The following is a 22,885-nucleotide window of genomic DNA, read 5'->3' on the forward strand; positions in this document are numbered from 1 at the left end:
TAAAATTGCGTAACTATACTCTTCAGTTTATATAAATAAGCCACTCCCAAAGTGTCAGTGAAAACTTTTAAAGACAATCTTTATCTAAAAGAAAACAATTCTAGTGCTTGATACTAGGTTCTAACAATCTCTTTTACATAACAAGTAATTTTGAAAAGACGCATTACTTAAATAAAGACTATTAATTAAAGCTGAAGTCTTAATTTTTTGTAGGTCTGATTACCATAATTTAAAATCTGAAAGCTTCATTAAAAGAATACAAATATTAGTGATTCAGAGGCAATCTTTTTTCATTTTTGAAAGACAAAAACCAAATAACAGTGAAAAAGTAAAATTTTGATGAAGTAGGAATAAAAAAATTAGTCATTTCTTTGAATAAAGAGTTCCTAGTAGTGTACTATGTTTTCAGTGAGCTGAAAGACATTTCTTTGAATAAAGAATTCTTAGTAGTGTACTATGTTTTCAGTGAGCTTTTTTCGATAGACAAGGTACCACAGCATTTTACGAAAACAGTAAGCATCATACCTTCCATATCTCCTAATACAATGCTGTGCTATACAATATAACTTGCTGTGATGATGCAAATGTTCTGTTTTAATACAGTAGCCACTTGCTACACATGGCTATTGAGGATATGCATTTTTCAATATTATTTAGTTTAAACTAATTTCAATTTAAATAGCCTCAAGAGGCTAGTGACTATCACATTGGACAGGACAATTCTAGAGTTTCATATATTTGTTTCTAAGTAAATATAAATCTAAGTTATTCATGAACGTCATTCACAGAGAACTTAAAAATCAAAATTTCACCTCTACTGCCTTAAAAACTATATCTCAATCTGTATTTTATGGGCTAAATAGGTCTTGCTACAAGATCATCAAACTGTATATATATATACATATATATATGAAGCAGTATACAAAGGAACACAAAATTATATTTTCTGCACAAACTGCCATTGTATTTTCAGCACTTAAGACTTTTTTCCCCTGGAAATACTACTCCTCAAGTAACAAAAGAATTAAACTCAGCAATCATGCAAAAAAAAAAAAAAAACCAAAACACTGAAAAAACTCACAAACCAATGATTTAACCTAAGTTAGGGGTAAATATTAGTCCTTATTACTTTTCCATAGCAAAGGGCAAAACCAAATATTTTTTAAAATAAAACATTTGTAACTAACCACCTCCCCCACAAAAAGGGGAAATAATCTTTTATGCAACTTTCTAAACTATATAAATTCAAACTATTCATCAATAATTAACTTAGAGGTAGGTCCATAAGAAAACAGTATTATGAGACACTTAGAGTTTATAATATTGATTTTCATATACCATATAGTTTTACTGAGATGTGAGCAATTGAAATTTAGTCAATTCCTCATTGTAGAATGGAACACACTCAAAATAACTTTTTAGAAAGTTGTTAAATACATCCATTCTAATCATTCACTTAATTAACAAGCAACTTTCAAAAATACCTGAAATAATGAAATAGCAAAAGAACTTATCTGTGTATTGAATAGTAAAAATCATGACTACTGTGAGTAGGTCAAGTAGGGGTGAGAGAAAAAGAATTTTCATTGAGAACTTTTTATATTACTGAAAACAATTCACTGCTGTTTTATATGAATGTTATATTTTCATGTAGTAGTATTTCAATTTTGTAAATTTCCACTTATCCTTAGTAACCCTAAAATTTAAAAGAAAATTGATTAGAATACAAATGACATCAGTATAAGTATTCTTACCTTTATTTGACTTTGATGGTTTATTCTTGATAGGTTTAAGGGAACTTCTTGATTTATCCTCTCTATCCTTAATAAGTTTCTGAACATCATCCAAAGACAGTTTTTGCAGGACAACTACAGGCTTAGCTCCTTTATTTAGGTCTTCAACTAATCCCATTTTTTCTACTTTGTCTTTCTGCTCTCCTTTCATTTCCATTTTCTTTGTCTCCTGAGTAATATTGCCATCTTTATCCCTCTTGATTTTTGGAATGACAAAATTTTTCAATGCACCAGACCTGCCCCCCAACAAATAACTTGGAAATTCTGCCTTATTGTCAAGGTGTGCTTTATTACTGTCTACTTTACTCTTATTACCCTCTGTCCTTTTGTCATCTTTACTATTTGGTGATTTAAAACCAGGCTTATCAGGTCTTGATTTATTAGGATCACCTTGTTTAACACGAGGACTGTCAGGCCTTGATTTTTGCTCCCCAGAAGATGGTCTTTCTCTTGAGTCCCCTGATTCATGTCTGTGTTTTCGTTCTAGTTTATCAGGTTTTGAACCATCAGATTTAATGCCATGTTCGTTTCTACTAGAGGATCTCAATGTTTCTGGTCTTCGAACCCTAGACTGATCCCCCCGATGTCTTTCTGATTCATTCCTGTCATCTGATTTTTGTTTACTATCATGGTCACGTCTTAGTGACTCAGAAATAGATCGCCCGTCAGGTCTCTGCTTTAAGGCTTCAGCTCGTTCTGATTTTAACCGAGGTGAATCAGATTTAATATCCTGCTTATGTTTAGACACGTCAGGTTTTTTCTCTGCTGATGGCTTTCCAGAATCTCTCCTATTTTCATGCCTATGTTTTGGTGTTTCAGGCCGACCTTCATTTTTTTGCTTTGGAGTCTCAGGTCGGTTCTCACCTTTCTGCTTTGGAGTTTCAGGCCGTCCATCACCTTTTTGCTTTGGAGTTTCAGGACGCCCATCACTCTTTTGTTTTGGAGTTTCAGGCCGGCTTTCACCCTTTTGCTGCTTTGGGGTTTCAGGTCTTGACTTTGTTGTTTCTGATCTGCCGTTATTTTGTTTGTTGTCATTTGGTTTTATGTCAGACAGTCTATTTTCATTCTGTTTAGGCTCAGCTGTGGTGCTCTCATTTTGTTTGGATTCGGTCGTTCTACTCTCATTCTGTTTAGGTTCTTCTGTTTGTGTCTCAATTTTAGTTTCTAACTTACTTTCACTTGATTTTGTCTCCACCAATCTGTTTTCATTTGGTTTAGATTCTGCCAATCTACTTTCATTTTGTTTCATTTCACTCTTTGAAAGCTCAGGATCAGACTTTTTTTTAGGATTCTCAGGATGGTTTTCTGGTGTAGATTTAAGATTTCCAATAATATCTTCCTGAAGAACAGAAATAGGTGCATCATTACATTGTTTGATTTCTTCAGGCTTTTTTATGGAGTCTGAATCCTGAGTTATAGAAGCCTGAGAGTCCACTCTTCCTGCCTGATGAAGATCAATGCTAACCATTAATGCTGGCCTTGACCCATTTCCCGTAGAACCCGTCTCCTGAGAAGCTGGTCTATTACCTCCTGTAGCACCCCCAGCCTCCTGTGGGTAAGAATCTTGTTTTCTTTTTTTCAAAGGCTTATCTGAAATTTAAAGATAAATATTCAGTATCAGTAATAGACATATATTCTTAACTTATTAAAAATCATATGGATTTTGACTATTTTTAAAGTCAATTTTTTTTAATGTGGTGAACGCAAATGTCAACATGCATATATAAAATAGTAGGCATGAATGACATAATACTTCTAAACCAAGGTTTAAGTAAATATTCAGGCTTGCTGCACCTCAATAAATATTAGTGACTACAGTAAAAAGAATTTAACAGCATACGCTTTGAGTATACAAATATGCCCAAGAATATAAAATAAACAGAACTTACAATATATTTAATACAAACATATATTTATGTTTGTATATGTTACAGATAAACCAGATTCTTTATATAGGAATAAGGCAACCAGTTATATAGTCTCATTTAAGATTATTTTAACCATTAACCAAAAACTACACAGAACCCCAAATCTGCCAACATACTAAATGTGAAATACAAGCTTTTACACATAAGAAAAGTATGGAAAAGAATAAAACCCGAAAGAAAATAGAAATCATGCCACTGAAAAACAGGTAAATGAGGAGAGTAAGAAAAAAGAAATGAATTTAAAATAGTTTGTCATTAACCTCTGATCCAGGATTCAAATTCTTCAAGGTGTCAACAGCACAAATGGAATTTAAAAGCTAACACACAACTAGAAGTATATTTAAAATAAGAAAACACATATATTATAAATATAAAAATGAAAAGCATATAAGGATCTTTTAGATAAGTCCTTTCTTAACAACTTCCACTGAAGAAAAATGCTTCAGCTCTTCAACATAAAGTTCTAGGAGTCTATATACTGGTCTCAGTAAGAAATAATTAACAGTATTCTGAAATATAAAGACAAAAATATACACAAACACAAATCTACCACCACAATAAAATGTCAAGGTATTTTTAACAGCCATGTATTTCTATGCATGATTCCACTTGACTCAAGAGGCGCTAGGTCATTTTCTATAAACTGAACTTCCAGTTAGTTCTTAGGAATAATTACATTATAGCACCTTGAGGTTTTGACTGCTTTAGCATTTACTTGCTGAATTGCCTGGCTATGATTTCAAAGTCATTTTGAATCCTTTTTACAGGAGAACTTCAAGATTCTCTCATAATATTCCTTAATATGATACAATAGCTTTTAAGGAAAACAATATCACAAAGTTAAAAGTCATACTGACCACTAAAAACCAGCCTCTTAGATAGGAAACCAAGTTCTGAAAAAAATGTTTTAATGGTAATGCTGCTTTTATACACCAAAGTTACACCATTTAGTTTTCAAAGTGAGAGAAGTAGCAGTTCTTTCCAGCTTAAAAATCTAATCAATTACTAAAATTTACTTCAGGTATTTGCTAGTAATTTTTATAGAACTAAATCACTCTGTATCTTCAGTTATTCAGAAGTCAAATCTATCATCCCATATGCTCCATTTACAAAACAACTACATGATAATAATAATAGAGTATATTATCATTAGACTGTTCTCGCTAGTTAAAACTAACCTGGTAAGAACTTACACGAAGCTTTCTGCCTCAATATCTAAGGGAAAAAAGCACTCAAAATGTTAAATTTATGTTTAAAGAATTTTAGTTTTAAATGTTCTGCCACACAAAATAATCTTTATATCTTGCCATAAGGCACACCAAATAATTACTACCTCATAAATAGGATGCTTTATCACCTTATGCTTATCCTTTAAACCTTTATGATAAGAATCTAGAGATTTAAATAGTATGATCTAAGATTTTCATATTTTTCAATGAAATTATGCTTTGTGAAAGTCATTAAAAGGGTAACCTAAGCATACTTAAGAACTATAATGACATAGATCTCAGAAACCTGAAGATTTCTCTTAAGAAATCTGTGGCTCAGTTTTACCAATATGAGCAATCTGTCTTTCAGAAAAACATTAAAGTATCTTGAAGGGCAAATTTTAAAGGATTACGAAGTACTTAAGAGTTTACAGATCATTAAAACTTCATTTCAATTTATCTTTCATTATTAAAATGGAAATTTAGCAAACAGTTTAATTTCAAAGAAATTATCATGTTCGACTTAGTTATCTCAAACTATAGATGCTACGATTATTTATAATAAAAATGTATGAAAGCATCTGCACATGACTGATATATTAAGATTAGGAAAGATCTTACTATTTTTTTCCACTATGCATAAAATATTGCTAAATACGAAGTTTTAATTTTTCAACTATTGAAAAGTACTTCACATCTTCTGCGAAACCCAGAAGATTCCATTACTGCAGCAAGGGTTCTTGAATATGTTAAGAGCATGCAGGTTCTGATTCATTTGATCTGATTCAGTTCCACCATGAACTTATTCCTGTAAAATGGCTCTGAATCTGAACAGGTCACTTTTGTCTAGTGACTTTTGTTATCCGTCTCCATTACATCAGAACCTTCACCTAATGATGGAAAGCCATCTCTATGAAGAATAATTTTAAAATTTGGGACACTGACTACCTTTAAGCCCTCTTCAGCTGTGGGAACCATAAGATTAGCTATCAGAATGCACATAGTCCTGAAGAAAATGCATCCAAAAAGATATAATTTCAAAACCAACACCACTTGTAATCCAGATGCTGATATTTTGAAAACAAAATCCAGCCCTGAGAGAAATTCTGAATTTGATTATGCTTATAAGAAACAAATTATATCACCTGCTTAAATCTACTATAAGTGATAACTGAAAACAGAGAAGAAAGCACAACAACTGTACATATAGTAACCAATTATGAAAAATGAAAACATCCCACCCCTAAACCACAGGACACAGGCTAAGTGGCTAATTGTCCTATTCCTGTCCAAACTTCTAGTCTCTTATTCCAAATGACAGTAGGTAATAATTTACTTCTTAAAAGGGTTACAGTGTAAGAATATTGTAACATTATAAAAAACATTAGTGAAGCTAGGCCATTCCTTATACTTGCTAACATGGAAAGTGGACCTTGGGAAAAGATGAAATGGGCAAAGATGAACAAAGAAAGCCCCTCTTTGTCAAAAGAAAGCAGGAATTTTCAGCACATGAACGAGATATTAATGTCTATAATAGGTCATCCCAGAAGCAAAGATAAAGAGCCTTTTAAAATTAATTTCTGTAATTATATATGTTAAAAGTATGAGCAAAAGATTGAGAAAGAGGTCCTTTAGGAATATTATAAAATATTAGGTCACAGAGAGTTAACCTATCAGTGTAAATCAAACCATCCAAAGAAAGGAGAACAGGCCAAAGGGACATAAATATCTAGCAGCCAGAAAAGTGTCTTCTATGTGTGGAACAGAGGTACATTAGGTTCTACTACAGCCTAGGTAAAATATTTCCTTAAAGTACTCTATTCCTTTTCTTGAATTTCATAATTATCAAACAACATTGTTTGTTGAACTTTGTCAATCCTATTTACAAGGTATAGTTTTTTGATTTCTGGTCTATGCAAGGGAATGCTTCTCTCAAAACAAATGAATATAATGGGAAACAAGCTCAGACCCTAGAGTAGAGCTTTCAGTAAAACCACAGAGACCAGACAAGTAGTCTTGTTTGCTCCTTACCACAACCAACCAATACAATAGTTATAAAACAGTTCTCAGTGCCAAACCTTAGAACAGGTAAATATCAATTTTACAGTTTAGTCCTAAAAATGTAGGGGTAACTAGTAATAAATTCATTTCAAAGACTTTTTCATCTCTCAAGGGCTGACTATAAAACTACCACTTCAGAAAATTTTGCTTTTATTTATGACCTCACCTACAATCTTGGAGCAACATACCAAACCTTTAATCTTTCTAAAATCTCAAGATAACTGCTTATATATAAAACACTATCCCATCACCCAATGCAGAAATTGAATACAAAATGACAAGGTTCAAAACAAAGATGTTCGGTGGCACCTAGATTCCAAAGGTTTTCAAATAAAACCATGAAATAATGGGAACATGGCTTTCAGGAAACAAGTTAGAAATGATAGCACTAATGAGGTCAGCAAAATCAATGTAATAAATTTGGGAAAATACACATATTAAATCATCTAAATCAAACTAAAAATGAGATAGCTCAAATGAACATCTTTTTCCTTTAATCCTTATAGCACCAGATACCTCTGTAAGTCAACTTACAGAGTTGAAAATTCTAACTCTGCTCATTCAACTTTTCAATTATTTTTTTTACAGACACACTATCACAGATTAGAGAGAAAATTGGATAATTAAAAGTAAAAGATATATTACAAGTTTCTGAAATAACAGTATCTTGTTCATTGATTTTGTTTTAATCTCTCATAGAAAAGTTAGTAGTCTAAAATAAATTTGCTAATACGCAATTAGTCCTATTTACTATCTTTATTTTCATTCAGTTTTTAAAAGTAAAAACTTTGGTTTCAACAAATATGATACAACAAAATTTCAGGAAAGTAAAAAAAAAAGTTCACCATTTCCTCTGTTTTCATTCCTACTAACAATTTAAAAAATTACACTCCTTTCTAAGAAGACAGTTTTCCAAAGCACAGATTAAAATGTCATGTAAAAATTCAGTTCTCAAGGCAATTAATATTTCTTGCCCAAGAAATTACAATTTTATGTTTCTTGCAAAACTGTCATAGAATTCAGGAATCTGGGGCTGGTTAATATTATCAAGAGAATTTGAATAACAGTGCTCTCTTCATTTGGTTTTTATAAGAGGTTAGAGGAGAAGATATATTTTGGAACCCCTATAGTTACTTATTTCCTGAACGCTACACTACTAAACAAAGAGGAAAAAACCAAACAACACTTTATTTCATCCTTAACATTGATTTACTAGTTAAAAAACAAAACAAAACAAAACCCAATTCCCTGGCTAATAAAACGAAGATAACTAGTAATCTCTTTATTTGCATTTATCTGTGATTTGTGCACTTAGCAAACACCGCAGTACAACGATGACTAAATACAGTCTGTTTTTTCAGTAATGTTAAAAAGAGCCATCACGATAGACAGGAAATATAATACGAATCTTCAGCATGTTTCTTAGCATAGGAAGACAATTATCCAGAAATGATCCTGTCATATAACGAACAAGATCATATATAAAAATGAGATCTACCCAACATCAAGACGTTCTGTCTTATATATTATCCAAAAAGGAAATATAAGAACTGTAAATCAATCGAGAAAATTTAACTATAAAATTAAATCATAAGGCATGATTTGGTTTGCATAGTCAAATGTGTATGTGCATCTGTAAAGACACGAAAATTCATAAATTATATTACTAATTTCAATCACTGATTCATCAGTCTCACTTAAAATTTTCAAGAGATTTTGTACACAGTTTTCACCAAATAATCAAGAACTTAATAGGGACTTACTTTTATTTGATTATAGTATTATATAAAGCACAAAAAAAGCCCATAAACTCATAGAACAAGTGTCTTGAATCTCCATCCTAATACACTAGTCGGACAAAAGGGAACACAACTGTATCCATGCACAAAAGATCCTTGATCCTTAAGGTTTGCTATTTAATATTAACTTAAAATTCTTTCCGTAATTTGTTTTACTAGAAAAAAATCATATTATTAAGAGGCAGCAGGATTGGAAACCAAGTAAAAAATCTAATTGCATAATAAGCATACACAAAAACTTTTCTTAAATGTACTGATTCAAAATAATTCTATAGCAGTTAACCTTGTTTTGGCAGAAAAACGGTGAAGATGCAAAACTATCTTAACATAACTTGTGGTAAATGGAAGTGATGTAGAAATGCTAATGTTCACTTTAATAGACAGCACAGATAAATTGCTAGGTACATAATAGGTAACAGACTTGTGATACAGAATTATCAAATCCCAGATAGTTGTTTCAGATAAAAAAATGAAATCAGGAATTTAACTTCTGAAGTATGAGCATTAGTAATAAAAATATAACTTAGGACAGACAAAGAATTATAAAATATGAGAAAAAAGAGAAGTAACTTAAAAAAACTTTTTGACATTATAATTACATATTTTTCCAGAGTATGAAGTGGTAGTAAAGAGATTATTTTACCTTTATCTTGAACTTCTTTTGAAAAGCGCTCCCTTTCAATAGCTGATTCTCTCTCTATTCGCTCAATTTCAGCCAAAGCATCCAATTCCACTTCATCATATATAGGTCCCTGTTGTGATACCTGTTGCTGATTCTGTACCACAGAAGTCTGGGGCTGTTTTGCAGCAAGTGAAGTGTTCTGTTGTAAAACAGGCACTTGATTTGCTGGAAGGAATGCTGTTTGTTCTTGCTGCGACAAACACTGAGCAGCATTTAGTGGGCGGTTTACATCCTGTGGAGTAATGGGTGTTTTTGAAGTCTGTCCCGGGTACTGCACATTAAAAGGAATATCATTTTCTGAAACATTGCTATTTTCCATACCAGAAAGTATATCCTCTTGCTGGTCCATGTCTGAAGACCTTACACGAGAAAGTCTTAATGTAAGTTTAGTAGAGTCCTTGGATGGAGAACTAATGATATCATACATTGCAGCTTTCTCACTCTGGTCTTTTTCATCCTTGCCTAATTTCATTTTCTTTTGCTTCTTTTGTTTTCTTTCTGGAGAATCTAGCAAGATGTCTGGTGGAACATCTCGAGGTGATGAACAAGGTAGAGGCTGAGATTGTAGGATTAAAGTTGGTCTTGATCCTAGAAAACAATTCAGCAAGAATGAACAGTTGTGCTAGTTTTACATTTTCTTGCACTCTGATAGAAATATTAAGTGACAACGTAGTAACGCTAAAAAAAATTAATAAGAAAATAATGAATTATCTAATCCAAGCTACTTATTTACAAAATACAAAAAGAAAGCCTAAAGACCTGTCCCCCATGGTCTTTTAGCTTGCTGGTAGACGACTGTAGTTTGAATTGAAGTACAAGTATTCCATCTTCCAAACCAGTATTATACCTATTTTTGTGCCTATAAAATATAAATATTTAGCTTGAAAATGGCAAAAAAGAACTCAACGTTTCTAAAGATGATACAATACAAATATTTTAGGTATGCTTTCAATGATTATCTGGGAAAACTGACATATCTAAAGTAATAATAAGTCTGTCAAATTACAAAAAAACAACAAATTAATCCTAGAGACTATACACAGTCACACAAATACTTACTGGTGTAAGAAAAATAAAGTGGAGAAAAACTACAAATATTAGAGTGTTCACTTCACAAACTCGTGATAAAGTACTGATTTGTACCTTTGTATGGTCTTCACTTTCTCCCTCCACTTAACATCATTTATACACTCTCTTCAGCTTGCTAATCCTCCTTTTATTAGAAAAGTATACAAGTCCAGCAAATTTCAAGGCTCAAAAAAGTATCTTCAGCCTAGATCCCATTCAATTAACAAACGCTATATGATACTAGAAAGTATTAAAATAAGCTAAACAAATGGTAAAATTCTCCTAGTCAATAATCTGTTAAATGAGGGAAAATAGTATGAATATGCTTCAGAAATAAAAGTATAATTGTATCTGAATAATGTATGCAATACATTTCTTGTCATTAGACTATTTATAAAGTTTAAAAACCCACAACAAATTATAAAAATTAGTCAAGACAAAGGTGCTTTATAGAAAGAACTTAGGGGCCAGCCCTGTGGCCAAGTGGTTAAGTTCTCGCGCTCCGCTTCTGCAGCCCAGGGTTTCACTGGTTCAGATCCTGGGTGTGGACAGAGAACTGCTCATCAGGCCATGTTGAGTCAGCGTCCCACATGCCACAACTAGAAGGAGTCACAACTAAATAAAAGAAAATAAAACTATATACTTGGGGATTTGGGGAGAAAAAGCAGGAAAAAAAGAAAAAAAAAAGATTGGCAATGTTGCTGGCTCAGGAGCCAATCACTAAAAAAAAAAAAAAGAACGAACTTAAACCTAGACTTGTCTTAAATTAAGGTTTCAGTGTTTAAGTCTATACATATATGTGATTTTTCCATGATACATGAATATGCACTCTCAATTAGCAATGTAAATATATTTAAAGTATGATATATAAAAAATAACTTTTTAGAGAACATATCTATTGGATAAAGTGTGATAAAGATGCTACTGGAGCAATTCACTACAAATGTTAAAATCTGAAGTGATATCAATAGACTGTATTTTTAGATACAGCTTATACAGGACATTAAAAAGAAATGAAACAAACATTTCTGGACCATTTATTTTGTGTCAGAGCTTGTGCAAGGTGCTTTGCACGTGAATTCAGTTAATTAATTTAGAACAATCTTGATGAGTATTATCGTTATTTTGCAGAAAGGAATATAAAGCTTATAGAGGTTAAGCATCTTGCCCAGGTTATATAACTGGCAAGCATGAAGAACTTAAACCCAGATTTGTCTAACATCTGAATTATAATACACTATATTGCCTATGTATTTAAAATTTATGTGGCAAATTATACATATTTTAGAACAAACTTCAAATTCCAACAATTCATCTAAAAATCAACTTAGACTAACTGGTGATGCATACAACCTTTAAAACTAGTTGGAAAACAACTTCACAAACAGAAGCAGAGGCTTCTGATGAATACCAGTCACGTGCCGCATAAAGACGTTTCAGTCAACAACAAACTCCATATATGAAGGTGATCCCATAAGCATAATATAGCCTAACTGTGTAGTAGGCTATACCATTTAGCTTTGTGTAAGTACACTCTATGACATTCACACAACAATGAAATCACCTAATGAGCCAATTTTCAGAATGTATTTCCATCGTTGTGATGCACGACTGTAATGTGTTTGTGAGGCTGAGGGTGTTCTAAAGTTTTCTCTTTTTATCAAGAGTTATCTATCTATCCATCCATCCATCCTCAAGAGATAGAGGGAAAATGAGCTGGTTATCTAGATCAACCAGCTATCTCAATGTTATTCCTCCTTGGCAGTCTGAATAATTTCTGACCCTGACAACACTTGTGTGATATGTACCTCACTTCAATGCCTCACCTACAAAATAGAGTTACCCTGGAAGTTGCTCACTCTTTCAGAAGCTGGGTTATTTTTATCCCTGAAAATTCACAGAATTATAGAATTAGAATGGCTCATAAAAGATGAACTTTCACCTCATGAAGAATGTCCCTGATCAAAGAGTTAGAACACAATCAGTGAAAAAAAAATCTTTACAACGAGAGGCAAATCAGTCCATATTTCAGATGGTTATAATTAGAAATTCTCATGGATAGAGAAAATTTATTATCAGCTTATATTACAAATAATTAAAAGCTCATTCTTTAAAGTGGAATATAATATTCTCTTCCAACAAATTCTGATAATTATAATTATCAGACTTTAATTTTAAGTATTTTTAAAAATAGCTCAAACGTGAACTTAAATTAATAGTTTTGTGAATCTATTAGACACGGAAGGCCACACAAGGTTCTTTGTGAATTTGAAGATAAACAAAATAAAATTCACGTCCATAAGATAGTACAGGATAAGTTATTAGAAAAAATAGAACTAATGGTTTGAGGAAATTAAGGGAGGGTCCATGGAAGATGTCGCATTTAACTTAGAACTTGAAGAATAGATAGGATTTTAATAAGCACAAATGAAAGTAGATGTAAGAGATTTAGAGAGGTCAGACAGAACACGCCAGATTTTGACAAATGACTACAAAAGAGGTGAGAGAAGACTAAGATGATTTAGGGCTGGAATAGCATCAAGAGAAACAGCAATGGCAGAAAGAACAGTGAGAACATTTTGAACATGAATTTGAAATACCAGCTAGATATGAGGAAGTTTTGTCTGGAAACGAAAAATTACAACCTGGGAGACAGGACGGGAGTCAAAGACACTGACTTGGGAGTCTTGTTCACAAAAGTAATCAATGCTGTTACCGAAAGTGAGTAAATAGCAAAGGAAAAAAGTACAATGGCAGATTAAAAAGTCTAATGGTAGAAAATCTTGAGAAACAGAAGAGCAGAGAGAAGAGCTAATGAATAAAAAAAATCAATGCAAGAAGTAGGAGGAAAACAGGTGGACTGAATATAAAATAAGTTTGTTTGAGGGGTGTGGAGGATGGGGAAAGCTGATCAACAATTTCAAATGTTTCAGGGAGGGTAACAAGGTTGTAGTTTGAAAAGACCATTGGATTTATCAGTGAGAAAGAGGACGTATACATTTGAAAATACTATCAATAGTTTACAGGGATAAGTAGAGGTATTTTTCTAAAATAAATGGAAAACAACAGAGAATAGTTTTTGGTATCTTAAGAATTCTGAGTTCTTTACTCAACTTGAAATGTGAAATGCTGAGGGAAATTTTAGTTACAATAATACCTTTAGGAGTTCCATCACTTCCAGCAGGGGAGCATACCGGCTGTGGAGACCTCAAGGGAAAAGATGCAGCATTCCTCATTGTTGAAGAATCTCCATCCTAAGAATAGAGTATAAATTTATATCCAGAATGATAGGGGAGACTTTATAGAAATCTTTAAGAGAACCAATAAAAGACATAAATTACTGACAGGTAAAGTGTTGGTATTCAAAAGCATAATTCTTCTGCACTTTCCTGTTTTCTTCATGGTATATCATAGAAGAATTGAAATTGTATCCAAAAGAATCAACAGCCTAAGCATGGCAATGAATAAGAAAATTGGTATTACTAGTATGCTCCATTTTTGTTTGCTATTTTCTACCAAAGGAGCTGTGAACACCCTACCAGACTGAACGTTATGAGGGCAGAATCCAATGTTATCTCTGTTACCTTAGATACACGTAACTTAGGTGATAATACCACCAAACCAACAACGAGACAAATTTCCAGTATATGAACTACTTTAATAACATCAAAGCAACAGTAAACTTCAGGGAAAAAAATTTTTTACAAGTCTTAGAGAGGGTAAAAGAGCTAAGTACCTAAACAAATGTTCATTATTTAAGAGAACACTTTTGTGTGAGCAAGCATTTAAAAATGAAATTATATTTCATTAAGAATATAAACCTCTAGACCAGAGGTTGGCAAACTGTCTCTATAAAGGGACAGACAATAAATATTTTAGGCTTTGTGGGCCACACACAGTTTTTGTCACATAATGTTTTGTTGTTGTTGTTTTAAAAATTCTTTAAAAATGTAAAAACCATCCTTAGTTTGTGGGTAAGACTACTAGCCAGTTTACCAACCCTGCTCTAGACTAAGCTCTGTGGATACAGGAACCACATTGTTCATAGCTAGATTCTCAGATCTAGTATAATCCTTGACATACAATAGATATCCTTTAAATTGTGGAACTGAAATACTAGGTTATGAGATAAACATTAGAACTATTTTATTAACTACTTTATTACCTTAATGATAACTAACATATTACATACATCACTACTTAGCCTGTGCACCATGTGTAGGTAGTCGTCACTTGAGCCATGTCTAGGATTATCAGCATGATGATTAGCTGAATTGCCAGACAACGGACCAGAAACTTTATTATCATGTATGTTTCTCAAACCACCTGCAACAATGGGACTTGATACCGATGCTGAAATTAATAAGAATAATAAAAAAAAAGCTTTATAAAAATAAACTGTTAAAATTCTTGGAAGACATTAATAATTGTTCACAAGAAGTACTTTAAGCATACAGAAATTACAGAGAGTAATATAACGAGCACTCTTGTACTGACTATCCGGAGCTTGATCAAATCTTAACACTGTATCACATGTCATTTAGATCCATTTTTGAAAAGAAGTAAAACATTAGATAAGGTGGAAGCTCTCCATATATCTGCATATCCCTCTGCTCTACTCCCCTCCTCTTACTCCCTAAAAGGAACTACCATGTTGAATTTAGACGTCACTCTACCTATATCTTTGTACCTTTGTTATAAGGAAACAGATTCCTAAATAATAACATAGCACTGTTTCGCAGATGTAATTTTATGTAAATGGTATACTATTTATATGTATACATCCTTCTCTTTCTTTTTAATTCAACATTATGTTGAAATTTGTCCATTTATATACAAGTAGTTTTAAATTCATTTAAATAAACTATTACATACATTCTGTTGTATAATGTACACAATTATCCATTCTATGTTAGATATTTAAATGGCTTCAATATTTTTGCTGTCATAAAAAATGCCATAATGTATATTCTTGCACATGATTTTTTTACAATTGCATCTATGAATGAAATTGCTGGGTATATGTCCATTTTTAAACCTTACTAAATATTAACAAATAGCTTTCTAAATTACTTATGTTCATTTGTATGCCACCACTAGTGTACGAGTGTTCCTACAGCTCTTTTTCCTTGCCAACAATTTTTGTCAATCTAAGGATGGGAAATGTCTCTGACTGTCACTTTAATTTGTATTTCCTTGATTCATAGTGAAGCCAAGCATCTTTCGTGTATTGGCCATTCAGATTCCCTCCTTAACACAAAATCATAAATATTTTCTTTCAGAAGTTTTAGTTTTGTTTTTTCACACTTAGGTCTTTAGTCTACCGTAAAATTTATTATTATGTGCAGTGTGAGTTAAGGAATCCAATTTTACTTTTTTCCATATGAGTGACTAATTGTCTCAGCAGTATTTATTAGAGAAACCATTCTTTCCTCACTAAGATATAATACCATATGTATCAAGTTTCCATTTGTTCATGGATATGTTCTTAGACTCCTTATCAAACTGCACTTCACCAATGTTCTACTCTTTCATGCCTGGACCAATATTATAATAAATCTTAATTCCTGTTAGATCAAGCTTCTACATCTCATTCCATTTCAAAATTATCTTGCCTACTCTTGGACTTTTATTCTTCCATATGAATTTTTAGAAGCAGCTAAAGTTACGTAAAAACCCTACTTGGCATTTTTATTGATATTGTATTGAATTTATAGATCTGGGGAGAATTCCAATCTTTATCCTATTGAGTCTTTCCATTTATGAAGAGGGAATAATTCCTCATTCTTAGATTTTCTTTTCTCTTTCAAAAGTTTTATAATTTTTTCCACAAAGGTCTTCTACATTGTTAAATTTATTCCTAGGCATCTTATGGTTTTCCTTGAAAATGCTAATGTTATTTAAAAACGTTATACTTATAATTGCTTATTTTAGGTGTATAAAAATGCAATTAATTTCATTATAATGATCTTCTATCCAGTAACTGTGTGGTATGCTTTCAGTGATTCTATTATCTTGTCTGTAGCTTCTCGTGGATTTTCTATGAAGAAAATCATACCACCTGAAAATGACACTTTTTGTTTCTTCTTTTTCAATAATTACATATTTATTTTATGCTTACCTTCCTGTACTGACTAAGACATCTACTTCTACAAAAAATAAAAGTGGTGATTATAGGCATTCATGTCCTATCCTTGATTTCAAGGGGAATGTTTCTAGTTTTTCACCACTAGGTGGATAGCCTTTACCAGGATAAAGCTGCATCAATCAACTCTCATTCAGTGAAGTTTGCAAGTCATGAATGGAAGCTGAATTTTTTTGAATGCTCTTTTTTACCTATTAAGAGACACAGGATCCTCATCCTTTGAATTACATTAATTGTCTAATATTAATCAATCCATGTATTCGTCATATACATCCAATTTTATCATACAGACTGATAACACTACTTATTTGGTTTGGTAATATTGATTTAGAAATTTTGTTTCCAGGTTCATAGACGAGGATTGGTTTATAATTTTCCTTTCTCATACTTTCCTCACCTCTCCTGATTCTGGTATCGAGATTATCTATCTCTATAAGACGAACTGGAGTGCTGATGTTTTTCTTTTGTCCAGAATGTTTTAAGATTAGAATATCTCTTCCTTGAATGCTTGGTAGCATTTGTGGATAAAACTAACTGAGCGTGTTTTATCCCCTCCCCTTCTTTTAAGGGAGATAAACTTTGAACTACTGAGGGAGGTATATGCATTTTAAATTATTATAGACATAGTCAAACTGCTCCCTGAAAAAGTTGTATCAGTTTATATCCCTATGAAGACTGTAGGAAGTTCAAACTTCCCTGCACACTTGTTGATACGAGGTATCATATAACTATACAATGTTTACTAATCTGATAGATATCAAATTTTATTTCATTTTGATTCTCATCTCTTGTTAGCCAGGTTGACTATATTTCCAAATATGTATTAAACCTTTCTGTATCCAATTTGTTTTTTTCAGTAAATTGTCTGTTTACTTCTTTAGTCTATTTTTGTTTTATTCTTATCAACCTATATAAGATCTTGGAATAATAAAAATTAATAGTGTGTTTGTAACAAATTTTGAAAACATTTTCCCCTATATTTACTTGTCCTTATGTTCTTTCCTCTTATACAGAAATTTATAATTAATTTGTGTTTTTTTCATTTCTGAAATACAGGTTTTAAGGGTGCTTAGAAATAAGGCCTTCTTGACTCTAAGATTACCAAAAGTTTACCCATATTTTCTCATAATTTTATGACTTAAAATACAAACATAAATAATTTATCTAGAACATTTTTACTCTAGATGATCTAGGAATCCAACTAAAATTTCAAAATGCCTAGCCAATCAACCCAATATGATTTATTAAACAATCCATCTTTATATATTGATTTAAAAATGCCATCTTTACAATGACAAAATTGGAAAATCACCATTTTCTAATTACCAGTGTAAAAACTGATGAAATCAGAATCATTACTGGATGCTAAATGCTTTAGGTAAAAGATTAATGGGAAACAGGATATTTACACGATCTCAAAGTATCACACTACAGATTACTTAATAATTGCAAAGGAAAAAAATGTGTACTTTTACAATGAAGAGATGAAGTGGTCACCACCAAAACATCACTAATAATGGGGCTACTTCACATTATGTGCCTTCCGATGCAATGCAATATAAAGTACACAATATTACTTACCTAGCACTGCTGCCAAAAATATTAACTAGAAAATAATAAAGGCTTTAAAGATAACTTCCAGTTGATAGGGAATATATAAGCAAATTAAACAACACTATGAGGAAACACTGACATCTACAATATGGGATTTTCTACAACAAAAGTAGGACAGACTCTTCAAAACAACAAAAGTTACTGCCATGGGGAAAAAAGATATGAGACTGTTCCAGATTTAAAAAGACAAAAGAGATGTAAAAACCAAATGAAACATGCGATAAACTAGATTAGAACATGCTTTGAAAACAAGAAAAAGATTACGAAAGATATAATTGGGACAACTGGCGAAAATTGAATGTAGGCTAGATATTAGATGATACTATAAAATTATTCTTAAATTTTTAGGGGTGAATTATTATATTTGATGTTTATAGAGGAGAATTTTCTTCTTCTCAGCAGGTGTATTTAAGGGCAAAGAGTCATCACGCCTGTTGGTGAATGGGTTCACTGTAACCATCTTTCAGCTTTTCTGCATGGTTAAAATTTTTATAATACGAAGTTGGAAAAAATGTTTTAAATGTTACCTTTCACATACTCTAAATTCCCATATATATTTTCCTGTTCCATTTACCTATCCATTTGTTCCTCACCACGTTATGTTTTCTTACTTATAATAACTTTAAAATCTTGGTAGGGCTAATCTGAGCAACGTTTTCAGTTCCTCAAGTATCTGAGAACTTCCAAGAAATAACTCATTACTAAACAGAATCTCCAACTCTATTTCTCTTTTGATTTTGTGAATTCAACTTATTCTTGTGAAAAAGTTAAGTTTATCTTGTTAAAAAAACATCAACAGTATTTAGGGTAGAACTTTACGTTCTTTCCTACATATACTTATGTAAATATGGACATTTCCGTAAGACACAAATGTGTCCTTGTAAGATTTTTCCTCTTATTAATTACACTTAAAATGTTCCTCACATCTTTGTGTGCCAGAGCATACTAATACTTCATAAGCATCAAGAGCCTAAATATATACATACAGGCTTATGTTCAGCACTCACACTAAATTCCATAATTTTGGAGAAGTCCATCCCAAATGTGTGATTTGACTCCTAGTTTTTCCTTGAGTTAGTGTATGAAATAGTCTCAACCTAGTATTTCATTATCAAGCTTTGGGAAACCAGAAATTGGTTGCTTTGACAGATGACTAAGCTAAAAGTTTATAAGTTAAAAAGTTTCTAAACGAAGGAAGTTTTGACTCTAGGCATAATAAAAAATAAGAATACACATAGGAACTAATGACCGACTGCAAATGTTAAGAATTTGCTGTTAATTATGGAGGATAAAAACATATATATGTTTGTCATATTATCTTTTGCACTTTGTTGTAAAATTTTTCAAAAAAATACAAATAAATTTATAGTTATAAAAAATAAATAATTTAGAAGTCATGACAGTATAATCCCAAGGCAATATAACCTTAAAAAGACATAATATTATCAACATTTGACTTCAAGTGAGAACTAGTAATCTAACCCGAGAAATTTTTGCTTCTAAGATTATTCACTTTCCTCTACTAGTACTGTACCTGTTTTATAGTAAATTTTTCACACTATATATACTTCACCAATTAAAACATAATTCTTTGATTTAGTGCTACTGTAAGAAGAAAGCCCAATTAAAAGAAGCAGTTCCTAATGTCATAACTACATATACTCAGGTGTATAATAACCTAATCTAAAGAGTCAAATGACACTATCCTTTTACTTTCCAAATGATGAACTTTCAAAAGATAAATGTAATGTTTTTAATGATTTAAGCCGTATCTTAAAAGAAGTGTTTACTGACAAATAAGTATATAGTATAGTATTTTAGCTTGATTTTTAAAAATTATAAAAGGAAAATAAGTGAATTTTCTTGGAATTACAGGCATCCTGTAAATAAACAATAACTTTCTTACCTTGCTGCATCTGTGGATGTGTTGTATAACTTGAAGGATGGGAATATGGCATGTATCCTGCAGGGCTTTGTGGGGCATATGGACTAGGCACTGGGCTATTTTGTTGTGGCATAAATCTGTTCCCAGAGCTTGTCTGTGGTGGCACAAACCGGCTAAAACCCAAAATCCAAATAAACAATATCAGGAAATAAAACAAACATGCTATTCCTTAAAATTTCACTGTCATAAAATTCTCCAAACTCTAATCTGTAGAAAATAAAGTCCATGCGGAGAAATTTTGAAAAACAGCCATTTAACATACAAAAGTCATTCACGACTCATAAGCTCAGAGTTACACTAAACAGTTTGTAAAAACTGAGGGTAATTCGTTTTTTTTTATTTACAAAGAAGTATCCACCTGTTTAAGATATATAAAGCCATGCTCCCTAAATTCTACTCTATAAATTTTCTTATTTATCTCAAACTCATTGTTTATTTTAACACATTGTTTAGTCTGTATGAAATTAAGTTACTAAGATGATAGCTACTTCAATTAGTAATTAGAGCATTTCCACACATAACATTTTAAAGCAAATGCTCACGTGGGTTACTATTTAAGGCTAAACACTTCAACTTTTTAACTGCATATAATTCATCATTACCTAAATGTATGTATACACTGTATATTCACAAGCATATTCATCACAGAAAACAATATTTAATAAAATGAAATTTTTCTATATTACCTGGAGGGGCTATGTGAGATAGTGGTTTGTTGATAATTGGAAGATGCAGGACTACTGTGCATGGAATTCTGAGAAAGTTTATATTGAGACATCATCATTCCTACACAACACACAGAAATGGTAAACGTGATTTTCTTTTAATTATAAAGTATCATTTAGATGATTTAAATCAATTGTTGTTCTACAAAAATTCAAAAGTTTGTTCTTTTTTTTTTTGACCAACATGTTCATTTTGAATAGCAAAACAGACTAACTGTAAATTTCAAGTACACCAATTTTACCAAAACATTCTTTTACCATATAACTAACCCAGGACCAGAGATAAAGATTAAATTTTCTTTTAAATTTTACTTTTATACTTAATGTCCTACCATTTAGCCTTAGAATTGAAAAGAACTTTTAGAAATCATTTTATCTAACCCCTGACCAAATACATACTTCCTTCTACAATAGGCCTTTGGGTAATTTTTTTTTTATTACAAGGAATACTTTATCACATACATCTCCTGTCATTAGCAGCCTAATTTTACAGTGCTATGTGTTTCATTGTGATTCAGACCTAGGTTTTAAAAAGTATTTTATTTGGGGGCCAAAGTTTCAGCTGCTGCAATTTCCATCTAAAAGTCTTTTGATGGACAATAGAATGTTCCTTTTCTTTCTTCCACAATAATTCTTTGACATATAGTAAGGATTAAATGAATATTTGATTAACGAATGAAAATGTAAGGATAGCTTTCAGATTCTCACATTTCTTTTCAAGCTAGACATTGTTCCTTCAATTGTTACATAAATAGCATTTTGTTATACAGGAGATGCAGAAAAATTCAGTTATTTAGACATTTTTAAATCAAAGATAAAATCTATGATTACCCCTGAACTTTCCTATAATATGTATAGCCAATCTTTTGGGCAGCTTCAAGCATCACATTATATTCCCAAATTTCATTTCCTGCAGTTGATATGAAAAGTGAGTTTCACCAGAAACATTCAAACAGAAGCTATACGTTCATTTGTCAGGAATACTACAGAAGGGATTCTAGCACTAAGACAGTGGTTGAATTAGATGAGGGCTCAAAAATCACCTCAAAGTCTAACACTAATAGCGTGTTATCTCTTGTATATAGTCTAGATTTCAACTTCTGAGCTTTCTCTTCCAACTCAAATTCAACAGTAAATCATATGTTCCATAGCTTAATAATTTAAATACTATAATTATTGTTGCTGGATTCTTTTTTTGAGAGGGAGGGCAATACTCTATGAGAAAAAAAAATTCCCACTGAATTAACAGCAATCACTGAGACAAGCTAGAATTTCTAGTTTGAAAGCAATGGCTTTATAAATAAAAGGGCCAAATGAAATTCTAATAGTCCTTTCTGATTATCTCAAAGTTCCAAAGAACTATGAATAAAGTGATTTGCACATTATTAGATTTTCTCCACATTTACGTTTAGCAACCAAGAATCACTCTTTTAAATTTTAAAGCCAGATATCACCAGCAAAAAAATACTTAGGAAAAAAATCACAACATCCAATGAATCAAATCTTTAAATGCTAGTTTATATTTCTTAAAAGTAGGATATGAAGACATCAAACATTTTGTACTAAGAAATAAGTATATGTAGTATAAAACACAAAATATCTGACTGAAAGGTAAATAATGTACTCTAAAAGTTTTTCACTGGAGTCATTCACTCTCAAATTAAATATTTAAAAATAGAATTTACAAAATGTAGTATAAATAGCCTTGGAAGACTTGCTTTATTCAATCTTATACTTACATTATTCTACACTTAATGCTCTTATCCTATTAGTCTTTCTTCCAATCAACAATCTCTCCATCTTTTCCTTCATTCCATCATTCTTCCAGAGCATGTGTAATTCTAGTTTTCCTTTCACCCATTCCTATCTGTCTCCTACTACTGCAATCTAGCTTATTAGTTCTGGTGATGATTCAGT

At 31.7% G+C, this 22,885-nt stretch overlaps 1 protein-coding gene across 5 annotated transcripts in view; it reads right to left on the bottom strand.

The window, feature by feature from the left end:
- Positions 1–22,885, bottom strand: part of NIPBL (NIPBL cohesin loading factor) — a 195,300-nt gene that overhangs the window by 81,793 nt on the left and 90,622 nt on the right. For all 5 annotated transcript variants that reach the window (XM_070586980.1, XM_070586979.1, XM_070586982.1 and 2 more), the window contains exons 5-10: positions 20,930–21,029; positions 20,205–20,356; positions 14,732–14,892; positions 13,697–13,793; positions 9,433–10,059; positions 1,755–3,383 (exon numbers count right to left, since the gene is read on the bottom strand). In XM_070586980.1, coding sequence (XP_070443081.1) covers positions 1,755–3,383; positions 9,433–10,059; positions 13,697–13,793; positions 14,732–14,892; positions 20,205–20,356; positions 20,930–21,029 — 2,766 coding nt within the window. The remainder of the gene's footprint in view (positions 1–1,754; positions 3,384–9,432; positions 10,060–13,696; positions 13,794–14,731; positions 14,893–20,204; positions 20,357–20,929; positions 21,030–22,885) is intronic.

This window comes from Equus przewalskii, chromosome 20 (assembly GCF_037783145.1).
Source record: "Equus przewalskii isolate Varuska chromosome 20, EquPr2, whole genome shotgun sequence".
In the NCBI taxonomy this organism is placed as follows: Eukaryota; Metazoa; Chordata; class Mammalia; order Perissodactyla; family Equidae; genus Equus; species Equus przewalskii.